General features: G+C 38.6%; 1 protein-coding gene across 1 annotated transcript in view; it reads right to left on the reverse strand.

Moving 5' to 3' along the window:
• Window positions 1–18,315, reverse strand: part of colec12 (collectin sub-family member 12) — a 188,420-nt gene that overhangs the window by 57,609 nt on the left and 112,496 nt on the right. The window contains exon 3 of the mRNA XM_048530136.2: window positions 4,184–4,306. Coding sequence (XP_048386093.2) covers window positions 4,184–4,306 — 123 coding nt within the window. The remainder of the gene's footprint in view (window positions 1–4,183; window positions 4,307–18,315) is intronic.

The following is an 18,315-nucleotide window of genomic DNA, read 5'->3' on the forward strand; positions in this document are numbered from 1 at the left end:
TCTGTCTGTCATGAAGCCGGACATGAGCCATGTGTATCAGAGATAATGGGAACTGCAGATGCTGGAGAATCCAAGATAATAAAGTGTGAAGCTGGATGAACACAGCAGGCCAAGCAGTATCTCAGGAGCACAAAAGTTGACGTTTCGGGCCTAGACCCTTCATCAGAGTCTCTGATGAAGGGTCTAGGCCCGAAACGTCAGCTTTTGTGCTCCTGAGATGCTGCTTGGCCTGCCGTGTTCATCCAGCTTCACACTTTATTATCATGAGCCATGTGTACTTGCGATTGCAGTGAGATGTGAAATCCCAAAAGTATGCTACAACCTACAAGGGCTTGTACCAATATGTCAGACTGCCGACTGAGATATTGTCAGCCTCTGCAATCCTTCAGTGGACAAAGAAGGACATTCTACAAGGTCTACCTCAGGTCACCAATTGTCCAGAAGACGTACTAGTAATAGGGAAGACCAATAAAGTGCACCTTGGAGAACTTGGACACAGTCCTCAGACATTTCAGCCAGGCAGGCATACACCTTAGAAGGGGAAAATGTATGTTCCAGGCACCCCAAGTGATGTACTTGGGCTACAGAGTCAACAAGACTCTGGGTTACACCTACTGGAAGATAAAATGATAGTGATCAGTGGTGTTCTGACTCCAACATCCTGACCAGAGATTAGGTCTTTCTTTGGGGTGGTGAATTATTATGGAAAGTTCAAATGTAAACTGATCTCCATCCTGGCACCTTCACATCAATGCTGAACAGTCAGCCTTGGAAATGGTTGCCTGGACAAGCCATAGCTTTCAGGGAAGTGAAGAAACAGCAATCATCCTCTCAGGTGTTGGTACACTATGGTCCCAAGAGAGATCTGGTATTGACATGCGATGCATTCTGGTATGGCATCAGACTAGTATTAGCTCATAAGGGGCCCAATGGAGAGGAGTGTCCAACAGTGTAAGCATCTGGGACTTTAGCAAATGCAGAGCGTAAATACCCCCAGATAGAGAAGGAAGGTTTGGCGATCATATTTCATCATATATTCCACCAATACCTTTACAGACATAAATTTGTAATAGTAACAGCCAATAAGCCTTTGAATTTTTTTGATTTGATTTGATTTCACTCATCATTGTCACGTGTACCTAGGTACAGTGAAAAGTTTTGTTTTGCATGTTGTACAGGCAGATCATATCATACAAAAGTGTGTGAGAGTGATAGATCAGAGCAAGAAATACAATGTTACGGCTGCAGAGAAGGGGCACAAAGAGAGAGATCAACATTAAATTTAAAATTTGAGGCGTCTGTTCAGAAGTCTCATAACAGCGGTAAAGAAGCTGTTCTTGAATCTGTTGGTATGTTGGCAGAGTCTTTGTTTATGTTGGCTGCCTTCCTGAGGCAGAGATAAGTGTAGGTGGACCCCGGCTGGGTCTACTTAAAGAGGGCAAAGCCATGTTGTCCATAGCTTCAGGCCGAGTTCAACAGTGGCCTCTATTTCTAAGTGTGTATAATTACAAGTTGGAATACTGTATGGGAGGCCAAATACCAAATGCAGATACATTGAGCGGCCTACTGCTGGCAGATACACCATGGGCGGTACCACCATTAGAAGAGTATGCAATGTTTTTAAGTTTTCTGCACACATATCCACTCGCAGCTGACACTGTGAGACTTTGGATGTAGAAAGATCCAGTCCTGGAAAAACTGAAACAGCTGGTGGTGATGAGATAAACCAAAGGGCTGTCACTACCATAACGTTTGAAGATTTATTGGATCTGGAGAGACCAGATCACAATAGACGATGAGATATTATTACGGCGAGCAAGAGTGACCATCCTGAGAAAAGGTAACCCCGCCCGCCATCCACCCCAAACCACAGATAGTGGCTGAACTCTACCAGGGTCATCCAGGAGTTTCCTAAATGAAGCTGTTGGTGAGAGGTTATGTCTGGTGGCCTGGATTGGATGCAGACATAGCTGCATGGGTGAGGCTGTGCCCAGAGTGCCAACAAGGACAAATATTATTGCCAACAGCTCCCCACTTTCACGGGAATGGCTGGATAAACCCTTGTCTTGGTTACACATCAACTATGCAGGTCCCTTCATTGGCACAATGTTCTTAGTCATTGTGGATGTTTACTCAAAGTGCTTGGATATGCATAGAGTTCATTCATCAAACATGGGAGCGTCAATAGAACAACTGTGTGCATATTTTGCAATATATGGACTCCTGGAAGTGTTGGCCACAGATAACAGGCCATTGTCTCCCAGCAGGGAATTTGAGTACTTCCTAAAGTTGATATATAGGACAGCTCTGCCAGCTATTGTCCAATGGTCTGGCAGAAAGAGTGTCAAGTACACCAATATCAGACACAAGATTCAGCTAAGCAGGACAGACGGTTCACTTCAGGGGATGAAATTTGGTGTAGGAACCAAGGGAACAGACTTGCAATGTTAAGAGGCATGGTGAATTTAGGTCCAGTGACATATAAAGTTCACATAGCTGCGATGGTCCTGAACAAGCACACGAAAGCTGCAAATCACAATTGGTAAGCAAGAAAAGCATGCCCGGTTCATCGATTAGCCTTTCCAACTGTTCCAGAACCCAGGGGTTCTTCCCTTCCATTTAGTGTTGAAGATACTGATACCTTGGAATCTGAGATGGGCAGGGCATATGTCGTCATCTTTCCCGTGAGAAGAAGCAAATTAATTTCTTCTGAGGTGCTCCATGTGCAACAGGCAATGTATTCTGTGTTATATGCCGCCCATATCCAAGGTACTGTCAGAGGAACCTGACCTGGAACTAAAATACCCCAGGAGGAGCTCAAAAAAAAATTAACCTATGTCCTTAGACTCAGACGGGGAAAGATATAATGATTATAATGACGTCAGACAGGTGGACCTCAAAGAATAGGAGTTCTCTGATTGGGCCTGTTAATCTGGTCCAATCAGGGAGCTTTGGCTGACAGATAAAAACAGGAGCATCAGATATCCTGTTCACTCTAAGAATTGGCTCTGAGGGAGCTGGATCAGTTTCAAGGACATGTAAATAAAGGGTGACTTGGTGATGAGATACCAGCCTCTGCAGTTATTTCAGGCTGTATTGAGAAATATCAAGTAAGTATCACTGATCAAGATCAACATCATCTTTAACCAAAGATTCTGTCCAATTTATGACTTTGTACTATTCACAGAAAGTTACAAAAATAATACACAAATCCAAGTTGAATTCACTAGCTACCACACCCTATTGTAAAAATCAAGATTCATCTGTTACCTGATATGTGACATGACAGCCTTGTTAAATGGAACATCAGTAAATCATGAATGAACAAACCCACTCAGAGAATACAGTCACCTCCTGCTGGAGTTCGTCCTATTGACTGAAAATCTTCCTGACAGTAAATATCCTTCAAGCTTTAAGGAGTTGGTAAAGTATAAGCGGCCCCAAGAATGTTCAAGTTTCAACATTTGCAATGCTTTTACTCCTCTGATGCTTTATATAATGTGAATAAATCACGTGGCAATTTGTTACATGTTAGGAACTTCAGAGTTCCTAAAGTATTAGTTGAATATTTTGTTTTGTCAATATAGTCCTCAAATTGAATTTTTATATTGCTGTAGTAGTATATACAAATCCAAGAATATTATCGTGATTTGTAACTTTGGTATGGTCCAATGACCAAAAAATGTTCTTCAAAGCAGGCTTTATAAACAAGAAACTATTATTTTCCAACTTTCCTCATGAAGCAAGTTCGTCAGTTCATTAAAGGTTCCAAATTTGTAATTATTAAGACCATACTGAATTCCAAATTCTAAAAACAGATATCAAGAAATTTGTGCAACTTAAATTGCTGGTGTTGTGAGCAATTTATTTTCCATAAAATATGAGCTGTCTCTTTCCCAGTGCACTCTATTTATATATGTTGGTTTCTGCCTTCTGGAAGCATGTTTTTCTAAGTGAGCAAAGCCAAAATAAATCTCCGACCCTTTAAGATAGAATCATTGTCAGGGGTTAGTTTTGTGTGCTATGTTGAGCTGTAACATCAGGTTTCATGGTTATAGGACCAGGATGTTCCAGAAGTAAACTACTGTCAAAACGATCCATGTGTGATACTTAAAATAATCAACATTTGAACCGGATTTCAGAATAATACAAGATGAAACAAAAATTGTGAAAGTTCTGATACCTTTATATCCCAGGATGGCTACAGTAATGGTCAGCATGGCACACAGGACATACAGCAGCAGAATAGCAAATTTCAGTGCCCAGTTATTTCGACATCGATTACACTGAGGCCCTTCCTGGATTCCTGCAACAAAAATATGAGGCTTAACATTTTTTGGCAGATATGATACTAATCTCTAACATTCATAACACTTTGTATTAAACATGCGGTGGTACAGAATTTAAATATTTTTGGAAAGACAGCCAGTCTGTAAACGTTTCCATCACTCATTCATCAGGACAACCACATGAATGCAAAAGTGCTTCTGCCTTAAAAATCCTCCAAGACTCTGCTTTCATTTTCAGACGTTTTGTCACCATTCTAGGTAACGTCCGAAACGTCTGAAAACGAACCTTCCAGCTCAGCGAGCAAACTCACATCCAGAACCTCAACTTGAGCTACAAATCTTCTCAAAACTCGCTAACTCTGCTTTCACTTTTTGAAGAACAGAGTTTTAAGGACTCAAGTACCCTCGTAAGAAAAATATCTTCTCTTTTGTCTTAAACAGACAATCCCTCATTTATAAACAGTGACCCATTGCTCTATATTCTTCTTTAAATGAAATAACCTTTCCATCTCCATTGTCAAGATCTCTTAATTTCTTAAATGTCTCAAACATGTTGCTTCTTACTCTAAACTTTAGTGGATGCAAGTTTAGCCTGTCCAGAATTTCCTCATAAGATAATGTGACCAATTTAAAAGTTTTAATCAAGTAAAAACCAAAAGAACTGTGGATGCTGTAAAATTAGGAACAAAACCAAAGTTGCTGGAAAAGCTCAGCAGGTCTGGCAGCATCTGTGAAGGAAAGAACAGAGATAATGTTTCGGGTCCGGTGACCCTTCCTCGGCTTCAGTGCTTCCAACAAATTTATATTCTTCCTTAAACAAGAAGAGCATTCCTGTATACAAAACTCTAGATGGAATCTCATTAATGCTCTGCATAACTGAAACATAATCTTTCTACTTTTATATTCAACTCCCCCAGCAATGAACAATAGCATTCTATTAGTTTACCTAATTACTTGCTGTGCCTACAAACCATTTTCTTTTGCAATTCATGCACTACAAGATCCCTTGTGCTTCAGAGCTCTGAAATCTCTCACCATTCAAATCGTTTATTTTTTAAAAAGTTGAAAGAAGTGCAAATGCTGTAAACAGAAACAAAAACTGAAATTACTGGAACAGCTCAGCAGGTCTGGCAGCATCTGTGGAGAGGAATAAGAATTAATGCTTTGGGTTGAGTGGCCTTTCTTCAGAACTGTAAGGAAGGGTCACTCAAACGGAAACACTAACTCTGAATTCTTTCCACAGATGCTGCCAGACCCGCTTATTTTATATCCTTCTTGCCAAAATTAACATTTTAACCCTTTCCTGCATTATACTCCATTTTCCAGATTTTTTTTCCCACTTCATTCACTTCTCTAAATCTCTTTGTTGCCTCCATATGTCCCATTCACAACTTACTTTCCTGCCTATCTTTGTGTTATCAACATGTTTACCAAACATACCTTTGGGCCCTTTATCCAAGTCATTTATATAAATTGTAAAAATGTAAACTTCCAGCACTGCTCTCTATGGCATATTGCTCATTATATCTTGCCAACTAGAAAATGAACAATTTATGGCTATTCTTTTTTTCTTTCCTGCTAGCCAGCCATCTTGTCTCCATGCCAATATCATACCCCTCTAACCATGAGCTCTTCCTCCCTTCCATTTCCTGATTTACAGCTATTTTTAGGATGTTACTTATGGACTCTACAATGAAGACCACAGCAAATGCCTGTTCAGTTCATCCACAATTTCTTTATCTTCAATTATTAATTTTGCGGATTCGCTTTCTGGATGGCCAATGTTAACTCTGTCAGCTCTATTTTTAGCTATCTTTTGAATCTCTTACCATCTGTTTTTACACTTCTATCTAGTTTTCTCATGTTCTAATATTTTCCTCCTTCTTAATTTTCTTCTTTGCTGTTGCATTTCTTGTTTAATTTTCTGAACTATCATTCATTGTTGCACAATCAAATGTTTTTCCTTTAAGTCGTAGGTCCTCCCCTTTAAATTATTCCATCTCTTTGGAATCTCTCTATTCAGTTTAATCTTAAATATCCTGTTAAATGTCTGCCAGTGCATCTCTATGGTCTTATCACATAACCTGATTTTCTAGTTTATTTTGGCTAGTTTTGTTTCTGTGCCCTCAAAACTGCCCTTATATAAATTGAAAATACTAGTCATGGTTCCACTCCTCTTTCTCAAACCGTAAACACAACAAAACTGCAGAAGGGTCATTAGACCTGAAACATTAACTCTGATTTCTCTCCACAGCTGCTGCTGCTAGATGTGCTGAGTGATTCCAGCAATTTCAGTTTTTGTTTCAATCATATGATGGCCACTACTACCTTGGAACTCCTTCATTAATCCTATCTTGTTGTCCAAACGTAATCTGGTTATCTCTAGAATGTACTATTATAAGAAATGATTTTGAAACATTCTATAAATTTCTTAAAGCTATCAATGCTAACCTACTTTTTCCAGTCTTGTTGGAGATTAAAATAATCCATGATTATACTAGTAACTTTGTGACACGCTACCGTTTCTTTTCTCTTCACAGTCCATTGTACATATGGCTACTGTTCAAGGACCTGTACACCACTCTCCCAAGTGACTTTACGCCTTCAAAACCACTCATTTTTACCCAAACTGCTTTTATGCCTCAGTTTTCTGAACTTACTATATTATCGTGCTAATATTAGTCGAGCCACTCCTCCACATTTTTCTAGCTTCCTCTCTTTGCTAAATATCATATCTCCTACAATATTCAGATCCCAATCTTCTGATACCCTGCAGCCATTTCTCTGTAATCACAATCAAAATGTACTCATTTATTTCTAATCATGCTATCATTCTATCTGCTTTATTTTGAATGCCATGTTAATTCAGATACAAAACCTTTAGTTGTATTATTTTTAAATCTCTAGACTTGTTGATTGATTTACTCTTCAATTTGTGCTCTGTAACCCTTCCTGTCACAGTCTGTTTTAGCATTTCCTCTATCAGTACTTTTCTTTGTTGCCTGCTTGTTACTCTTTGAATTACCAGTTTCCCAAATTTGATTTGTTATCCACAGTTCATTTAGTTTAAAACCACTTCTATTTATCTAGTTGTGCAGCTCACTGGAATGCAAGTCCCATCATAGTTCAGGTGTAGACTGTCCTACTCTCCACTGTACTTGTGTAAGTGTCTCACAAATCAATACGCGCATCTACATCGCTGGTCTTCCTGTCAAGTCAGAAATCAAATGACACTGGGTTATAGTCCAACAGCTTGATTTGAAAACTCAAACTTTCAGAGCCTCAGTCCTTCAGTATTAGACACAGAATTTACAACTAAAAGATCAAAGGTTCACTTCATTGAGGATGTACTAAACAAACCTAAGATGCTGTTAAATCTTTCATCAGTTAGAAAGTTTTAATTGATTAAAATTTATATGTAAATCCCCAAATTCCTTTCAAGCCACGGTCCTGAGAGAGCTAAAGATTTTATCAGTGTAAAGAAGTGACATTTTAAGTCAAACAATGTATATTAAGTGTGAGACTTTGTTTAGAATATGTTTGTGTTTTAGTTTGGAGTCAGACTAGTTTTATTTGTAAAGGAGGAATTTCGAAAATATCATATTGACTGTCTATAAATTGTGGGCTCTTTGAACAAAATAAAATGTATCTACAACTACGTGCGCGTGTGTGTGTGCGCGTGAGACAGAAAGAGAGAGAAAGGCAGGGGAGACAGACAGTGTGTGTGCGTGCGAGGCAGAGAAAGAGAAAGCGAGAGAGAGATTGATTGTGCGTGTGTGTGCGTGCGACGTGGGTGGGGACAAGAGAGTGCATGTGTGTGTGCACACGCACGTGAGACAGTGTGTGTCTGTGTGTGAGTGAAGAAGGGCTGAGGCTCCAAAAGCTTGTGTTTTTAAATAAACCTGTTGGACTATAACATGGTGCCGTGTGATTTCTGATCTTGACCAACCCAGTCCAACACCGGCAACGCCACATCAAGTCTCTCAGCTCTGTTTCCCAAACCTATTTGGCCAGTCTAAATTTGTATTTGCATCAGGTAGTAATGCAGAATACATTACCTGTGGGGTTCTGCTTCTTAATTTGGTGTCTAACTCCTCATTTTATCAAGAACCTTCTTCCTTGCTTCCCTTTCCACTGTGCCCTCATTTGCAGCTCTAAGCAGGTATCTCTAAGCCCTGGCACTAGGCAGACAGTGTTAATCCCATTCACCATACTATTCCCTACTACCAGGACATTACTCTTCATCCTCCTCATTAAGAAGCTGTTCTGTACCATAGTGTCATGATCAGTTAGTTTATTGATTCTACAGCCCTTGTTCTCATCCAAACAAATTGAGGAATCTCAAACTTGTTGGATAATTGCACAGATAGAGGCTCCTGATTCCTTTTATGCTTTCATGGAAAGGTCAGCAATTGTTATCCATCCCCAACTGCTGTTGAACTGCATGGTTTATGAGGCCATTTCAGAGTCAACCACTAAACTGTGGTTCTGGTGTCAAACGTAAGACAAACCAGGTGATTATGGCAGGTTTTCCTTCCCTAGAGGCACTAGTGAACCAGATAGGTTTGTTTTATTTAAATGGCAATTACCAGCTTTTCTTTCCCCCTTTAATTCCAGATTTGTTAATGGAATTCAAATTGTCCTCTCTGCACGGTAGATATGGAACCCCAATTCCCAGGACCTGGGTCTCTGGAATACTAGACAATTCTACTATGCCATCCCACTTCCTCCTGGCCTCTGAGTCACTTTTTCTGCTCCAACTGCAGCCACAGTCTCCTGTACCTGGCCATTGATCAAATTAGAAGACTCTATTCCAAACGGTACGAATGCTTTCTGGTTCAAACTATTCAGGTAACATTCCCTCTCCCTGATGCGTTGCAGTGCCTGCAGCTCAGCCTCCAACTCATAACACTGGAGCAGAAGCTGCAGAATAATCACGTATTTGGTATGATACAGATATCCGTTATACATAATGTTTAGCTTTCTAATATTTGATTTGTAATTAGCCACAACTCAGTGGATGCTTTAACTGGTTTGGTGGTGGCTCTAGTAACACGGTGCGTTGGCTATAAACCTCAGAAGATAACCTATTGGCCCCACTGTGTGTACACAGCCTAACCTAGGTCTCCCTGTCGATCAATCAGACTGGACTGGATGGCAAACTGTACAGATTTTAACATAAGAGCTTCTCAGACGGATGGAAGGTGGAAAGTGGTGCTCTACAGGTAACTAGGCAGGGAGCACAGTCATTCACCATTTTTGTCAAAATGTGCTCCTGGTAACTACCATTCTGTCACTTTGTAAAAATAAGTTCAGCCAATTTGAAGAATGTTTCCTCTAAGCTGTTTGGCCACACCAAAAAATCCTGTGCAATCTGTTTTCATATTGGTGTCTTTGAACTACTGCTGTTATGCACCAAACCACAGGCCCCCAAAATATCTTCAGAACGTAGTCTAGACCCTAACTTTTTCTTATTTTTCCTTCCCTATCAAAATTCATTTTGAGTATATTCACTGAGATTTCTTTCTATCTGGCATTTTGTATCAAATAATTCACCTCAGTCAATTTTCTTTTGATGAGATAAGGCTCTCTTAACCATGCCTTTAAAAGTTCACTTACTACTGGAAGTAAAACTAACACCATCTCCATGAGCAAAATTGCGAATTTTTGATCTCGTGTCTGCTTTTTGTTTCATCACATGCTGTGCTGCTTTCAAATGCTGTCTAGCCAACTTACTCATTGTATTTAATCTTTCCCTAAAATTTGACACAGTCCAAATGTGTAGTCTCTGAACTCTGATTCAAAAATTTCTCCTTCATTAATTTCAGTGCTGCTCTCAACCTCATGTGGAAAAACTAGATCAAGTGGAATGAATTTAGCTGATTCATTAGATGCATCTCTAATTGCGGAAGTACAAGCGGAATTCCTTCATTCCAATCATCTGGATAGCCTTGACTTTATAGCCCTCAACATGATCTTTAAAGTTTGATGCCACCGTTCTAATGCTCCCTGCAATTCTGGACAGTACACAGTGGATTTAAATTGTTTTATTCCTGAGCTATCCACAACTTACTTGAATAGTTTTGATATAAAGTTTAACCCCTGTTCTGATTGTATTTCTGTAGATAGTCCATATCTAGTAAAAAAAATTGAGTAACTCTTCTACAATTCTTTTAGCCATGATGGAATAGCCACTGGAAAACTGGTAGATCCATTATGGTCAACAAGTGCTATTTCCCCTTTTCGTTTTAGGTAGGGGTCCTACACAATCAGGACCTTGTCCTCAAATGCAGGAATGGGAATTAAAGGTTTTGGTTTTAATCACTACCTGAGGATTTCCAATTACCTGACACATATGACGCGTCTAGCAAAATTCAACCACAGCTATATGCAGGCCAGGCCAATAAAAAGACTTTTTGTATTTTGGCTTGAGTTTTCCTTACTCCCACATAACCTCCTAATTGTAATTTATGTGCTACCTGTAACACTACCTTTCTATAATCCACCGTCAGTACACCTTGATGAACGCTGCCCATTACTCACCTGCCTGAATATGTGATATTCTTCATATCCACATCAAGACGTCATCTTTAAGATAGTAACATTCTGGGATACACTCAGATGCTTCTTCTGTGTATGCCTTTGAATAAAACTGCTTTTAGTTTTTCCTCTTTCTGTTGTAATTCAGTTAATTTCTCTGAACTAAAAATATCCACTTTGTCCTCCACCTGTTCTTGTTTGTTCGATCAAATGATCAAGAGAATAGTTTCTGACAATTGAATTTCGATTTCCTCATCTTTAGTCTCCTCCTGCTTCAACTTGCAGCTTTGTGAACTAGTTACAACAGAGTCGGGAAAACTCAGGGGCTATACTTCATGTAACAACTCAGTTGCCTGACTTTCCACTGGCTTTTCAACCACAGTGGACATCACTCTCACCTGCGATCTAGCTATATAGTTACCAAGTATAAACTGTATTCCTGGAACTGAGGACTTCTTTATTACATCTACCACCACTTCACCACTTTTCACCAGGCTTTCCAACCTCACTTTATATAATGGAATGCTGCTTTTCTGACATGAATTCAATACTTCAGCACTAAAGAGATCTGGCACTTTCCTCTCCACCCAATCCTATTCAGGTTGTACATTCTTTTGCAGCTTTTTAAAGTTCTGCAGTGCTTTCCTTGACCACTTCAAAAAAACTCACCAGCTTGTTCAGTTTTCCCACATCTGTCCTCGCAGTGCTTTTTTCTAAACCACCAAAACTGCAACTTTACACAGCCTAACTTACTGCAGTGAAAGCACCTGAGCATTTTTACTTCTCTTCCTCCTAATGGGTTTCCTTTTAACTGGCATTTGTATCAAATAATTCACCTCAGTCAATTTTCTTTTGATGAGATAAGGCTCTCTTAACCTTGCCTTTAAAAGTTCACTTACTACTGGAAGTAAAACTAACACTATCTCCATGAGCAAAATTGAAAATTTTTGATCTCTTGTTTGCTTTTTGTTTCATCACATGCTGTGCTGCTTTCAAATGCTATCTAGCCAACTCTTTACTGTCTTCAATGAGATCTCCTTTACCCTTACCACCTGGAGATTTCTCTTTTCCCCAATTTCTATACTTCATAGATTGAAACTGATGTTTAAAGCCAAACTTTGATTTATGACCCAATTCATAATCATATGCCATATCTGCTGCTAATGTTGTAGTTTTGACTGACTGCTCTTCCGCATGAGTTCAGGAAGTGAATTTTTGAACTGTTCCAAAATAACTGTCTTTCTGAGAGTGCCATATGTTTGATCTATTTTCAATGTCCTTATCAAAATTACTTTGCTTGATCCTTTCAAACTCAATGTATGTCTGAGCAGGGTCCCTCCTTAGATTCCTAAAACAATGTCTGTAAGTTTCAGGTCCTAGCTCATGCACACATTTTTCACCTCATTCTACTTTCCAGATACAGCTTCTGATAATGTTGCAAATACCTCATTAGCTCTACCTCCCAACTTTATTTGGATGAACAATACCTACATGGTCAATGACCATTTCATTTGTTTAGCCACATTCTCAAATAAAGTGGAAAAAGGCTTCTACATCCTTCTTGTTGAAGTTAGGCAATGCTCAGACATATTTAAACAGATTCCCCACCAGACCTTTCACTTGGATGGGAATGCTCTCCATCGCTATCCTCATCACTACTCCCATTTTACATCTCTACCTCTGCCATTTTAAGTTGACTCTGACTTTTCAGTTCCAATCTCTGAAGTTCAAAAATCTCTCTTTCTACCTTTCTTTTGCCTCTGCTTTTAATTGTAATTCAAACAGTTTCATTTCCTTTTCATGTTCAAGCTGCTTCATTTTCAATTGAATTTTAGCCATTTCCAAAGATTCCAATTGCTACACGACTGTCATAATTATCTCCCATTTTGTCCAGACATAGACAACACCAACTTGAGCTTGTTTGCTAATTCCGAAAGCTTTGCCTTGCTCACTTCTATACAACTCCTGAGGTGACTTCTTTCACCACTCCCCTCCAATGAACTCCTAGTGACTGTAAGTGCTATTACTACAGAAGGCACACCTTGTTTAAACAAACCTAAATTCAATACCCAAATAAAAACCACTAACCCTCATCACTCACTGCCTTTGAGGCCAATGATCTGAAACCCAACTTGGAACCCTCTCTGATACAGGATCTAGGCCCGAAACTTCAGCTTTTGTGCTCCTGAGATGCTGCTTGTGTTCATCCAGCTTCACACTTTGTTATCTTGGATTCTCCAGCATCTGCAGTTCCCATTATCACTGGAATTAGAGAGTTTGATTCTGACAAAAGCCCCTGATTCTTTTATGGACCAGACCAATTACCCCACCCCACCAAAATATATTCATAAGATAGTCTAGACCCTAATTAGTCCTTATTTTATAAGTAAGTGTAAGGTGTTGTGTTCCAGTTGCAGTTCAATTGGTCAAACTACTTGATCTTCAGCAAAACCTACGCTATTCATACACTACAGTTAAAATACAACAAAAGAAAGAAGACATTGGATTAACTTAATTACACTGGAAAACGTAACAGAGTAACAGATTACTTTGCTACTGAGTAGTAACTGTTCCAATATAGTAACATCCAATAAACACACTTATGGCAAAAAGCATGTACAGAAAAACAGATTGCCTCACCAGCAATTCTCCAGTCCAAGAAGAAAAACATCAAAACTCTGAGAGATATGCAATGTAGCTTCCACCCAGTTTCAAGACCCTGCAACAACTGCGACTGAAAACCTAAAACTAAAAATCCTGGTTCTATGGGAGCTTGACCCCACCATTCAGGCTGCTTCTATTATTCCAACTTTAAAAAAGAAACAAGACTTCACAAGCTGTTTACTTTAAGGGCTTTCAACTGACAGCTTTGGTACGTCTGCCTTAAAATCTCTCTTCAAAAACAACCCAGGACAAAATACGCCTCTTAAAGCCATACTATTGTCACACTGTTGCATTTATTGTTATGCAAAAAACTTAAAGATCACACCCTTAATGAAATTCATCCATATGGAATGTGATCCATGCTTTTTATTAATTTGACAACTAGCTTCATCGTTAAAGGAGGCAGATTTTCATCTTGTCTATTATTTCCAAATGAATTACATTTCCATCTCATATTCAACTGCAGCACTTCCAATTGAACACAGATGTTGCTCAGATAGATACAATCAGCATGCAATCAGTAAAGTGCAGAAAATCATGATTTTAAAGATAAAACTCTTTTATGACAGTCTGCAGAAAATCTGCCAGTATGAAGCCTGGCATGTATTGAGTTCTGGCTGGAACAGTGAAGGACAGTAACACAATGAATGGTAACATGAGGTTTTGATTCTTTCACTGCATGCTGGTTATGGTTCATTGGTAGAACATCGGGCTATTAATCACGAGGTCATGAGTGATTAGGTCCATCAAAGAGTCTTAAGCACATAATTTAGTTGACACTGTGGTGTAATAACAAAGTAGTACTTCACAGTTGGAGGTGCTGTCTTGAAGAGACATTTAATCAAGTCCCCATCAGCCCTCTCAAGTCATAACACTGTAATTGAGTTCTTTTCAAGTATGTATTCAATTGCCTGGTGAAACATGCCATTGAATCTGATTCCACCACCTTTCCAGCAAATATATCCAAGATCATAACAGCCTTCTCTATGAAGATAAATACCTTACTGGTGTAAACATTCTTTTTAGGATAATATTCCATAAATGAACTTTAACTTCATTTTAGCTACCTGATTTAATTGAAACTTGCAACACTTTGCACCTGGAAAGAAACATCTTAGCGTTCTGAAATGAGTTGTCGTAAAAATTTTCTATTTGGTTTGGCTTCAAGTTAGACTTGAATACCTATAGGAGACGTCTAGTGAAGTTTAAAAATATCTTTGGTTAGCCACCCCTGCAGTGCATTTCTAAGTGTTTGTTTTAAGAACTTTAGGCCTGAGCATCATTAGGCCAATTATTCTAAGTATGCTTTGATTGTGATTTTCAGTTGTACTTCATGGCTTGGAAATTTTAACGAAAAAAACTGAGAAGTAATGAGAAGTGACATGTGTTGGGAATCACTATCTCATTAAATTCAGAATTATGTTTAATAGTTTCTCATTCTATAAGGATTTCAGCATCTGAAAGAAAACGAGGCAACTAATTCGGGCAAAAAAACTCTTGATTTTTGTAAAGAATGTACACTTGCCATTTTCAAGCTTGATTTTATCAATTTTAAAATTAAGCCAAAAGCTACACATATATATGTATTCCACTTTGAAGGGTTCCTCTGAGGAAACTGTATTTTATCCCAGAATTTATTTCACCAGTTTTAAACTGTTGGCTCAATTATGTGATTATTATCAGGTTGCTGTTTCTGAGATTTTGCTGCATACAAATTGCCATGTTTCCTGCTTTACAACAGTGGCAGTACTTTATAAGCACTTCCTTGGCTGTTTTTAATGTGGTCTGGTAAGTCTTGAGGTCATGTCAGGTGTTAAATAAAATCAAGACTTTCTTTTCCTTTTCTCAAAGTTTTAATGCAGCTAAATTATCACTTTGTTGCTGAGTTTAGCATCCACTGAGTGGCAGTGAACGTAGTATGTATGTTCACGATGTAAGTTCAACTCAAGTGTTTCTAAAAGACTATTCGGGGGGAGTTTGGAGGAGCAGGAGAAGGCATGGTGTGAAAATTACTTCAAAAGGCTGCACTCCACTTCAATGACACTTCAGTCATGGTAGAGAACTATTGCTGCAAACGAAATGTGGCTGGAGCTCGCCCAGGTGGTCAGTAGAGGAATATTGTGCTGTGCGCCTGGATTCAACGTAACAAGCACTTTAATGACCAAACGAGGTCTAGAAAGATGTGTAGTTGCATTTTCATCTATATCTTGCTATGTATATTAATCCACCCCTCACTCTAACTTGGCAAAACGACTCCATCAGATCACGCCTTATTTGCACATGCACTTGTCGTTCTCCTTCAATGTTCTTACTCATATTCGCAATTGTTACTGCCACTCATCCTCATAGTCTCACAATTTGATTCCTGTCCCTGACTGTCACCCTCATCAAATGGAACTGCTAACATCAGGTATGTGGCATGTGCTGTTATATTTACTCAGAGCTCCGATGTCTCCCTGAGTGTAACAGAAGAGGATAAAATGTTACTTGGAAAGAGAAAACTTGTTATTTAGTGAAGAGTTGATGGGAAAGTCTGATCCAACCATAATCGAAGACTTTTTAAGTAATTGCCATTACATATTATATGTGTATATATACTGAAATTATAAGTGCAACTAACATCCTTTGATAGACTGTCAAGAGAGTTTACGAAAGGAAGAGCCGAGTTAGAAACTGCACATAATAAGTTAGCCTACCTTAACCATTATTGTGCTTTACAGTTGGATAAAGAAAATAAAAAGCTGTAGGAATCGGGAAAAGAGCTACAAGGCAAAAATGATTCACAACAGGAAAACATTGTACCCAATACAAAGAAAAAAACCGCAGGTAGACCCTACATCGAGACTGGAAAAATTGGATATTGATGTTGAAACCAATGGGGAAATGGACTGCTCCTCTGATTTTAAAAAAAAACTCAAAACATGCCCAACAGAAATCTGTGAACAGACAGTAGCTGGGACTGTTATCATGCAAGATCTTGAGAATATTGTTGATAGTATTTCTCCCACTGTTTTATCTCTACGTAGTGAGACAAAGCCAGTGTGCAAAGCCCACCCCTGAAGGGGTGGATGAAGGAGTAGGCCCCTTAGGCACAGTTAGAGAAGAAATCAGCAAGTCCCTTTCGCCAGCAAAGTTAAAGAACCCCTCTGTGAAAACTGCCTTGTGGGGATGCAATGGCCTAATGGTATAATTGCTTGACTGTTAGTCCAGAGACAAAGACAGCATTCTGGGTTCAAATCCTACCATGGCAGCTGGTGGAATTTGAATTTAATAAAAAAATTCTGGAACTAAGAATCTAGTGATAACTATGAATCCAATGCTGATTGTTGGGGAAAAACCAATCTGGTTCATTCATGTTCTTTAGGGAAGGAAATTGGCATCCTTATCTGGTCTGGCCTACATGTGATTCCAGATCCACAGCAATGTAGTTGACTCTCAACTGCCCTCTGGGCAACTGGGATAGGTAATAAATGCTGCTTAATAGCAGCACCCTCATCCCATGAATGAGTAAAGGGAAAAAAATCAGAAGAGGGTTACCATAACAATTACAAGGACAGCATTTCTAATATTCAACTGAAATGAATACTAAAACAAGGAGTAGTCTGAAAGCATCACAGATTCAAGACTTGAAATCTTATTTCATTGAAAAGTTTAAAAAGATTTTTTTAAGTTGCTATAGATGTGTGAAAGAAAAATGGTTTAGCTTGTTCTCAAAACACAGATAAATCTTTTTTGAAGACATCAAGTTGAACTCCAAATTTTGGAATGAGAAATGTTTTGTCTTTTTACCGTCTTAGAAATTGTTTTCTTTAAGACAACAGGAATTTGAAATGTCAGTTGACATTATTAAGAGATTTTCCAAGTGTTTTTGTTAAACCAAATATGTGTAAGTATGACAGGATATCACCTGGTCACATGGCTTCCACCCCTTCTAAAATCAGCAGAGTCAACTCTGGCAGTTTCAATCTTCTCACATAGCTTGTGTGGTGAGAAGATTTGTGATTCAATGTATTATTAACCCACTGGGCATCTTCCAGTGCCAGTGGATTTTGTTTCTTTTGTTTCTGAACAAGTTTCAAGAGCACACCAAGGGAGCTGGAAGTCTTGTGGAAGCAGAGTCTTTGAAATCAGTAGAACCCTAAACTGACTACAATCACTAGAACGCCCAATATAAGATCACTGTTTAAAACCATGATGCCTGGAGCATTTGTTTCTGAAATTTGGATTGATAATATTACCTGACGCATAGACCTGGTTTACACTTGCAATCAGAAATTCAACTGAATGTTAAAGGGCAAATAAATTTAAATCTTTAAATTTTAATTTCAAACACGAGCCACTGAAAACAGTCTGGGTAGTTTTAATTTGTCAGGAAAAAAATTCAGGCAGATGATTTAGGAAGAAATTAATTAAAACCTGTTAGCTCAACAACACTGCAGAAGCTGTACACAAAAACTTGAGTCAGTTGTCAATTTTGAATAATTTTGAAAGAAGGAAAGTCAGGTATAATGTTGCAAGTTACATTTGAGAAAATTGTATATACTTTTTTTTGTATGAGAGACAAGTGAAATGAGGTAATGCTTGAAACTGCACAGTTATATGTCTCCTCGTCTTATTTAAAACTCTTGCAAAAACATGTTTCTTTTTGCTTTGTATTCTGGGTAGCAAGGTTTCTCCAGATTTCCTGAATCAGTTATAATGGTAATTTGGAACCGAATTTAATACAAAAGAGTATTAACAGAAAAAAGTGAAATCAAATGGAAATGTGAATGGCTCATCTTGGGCATAGGTAAATGAAATATATCCAAAGAATTCAAAGTGT

Source organism: Stegostoma tigrinum, chromosome 5 (assembly GCF_030684315.1).
Source record: "Stegostoma tigrinum isolate sSteTig4 chromosome 5, sSteTig4.hap1, whole genome shotgun sequence".
NCBI lineage: Eukaryota > Metazoa > Chordata > Chondrichthyes > Orectolobiformes > Stegostomatidae > Stegostoma > Stegostoma tigrinum.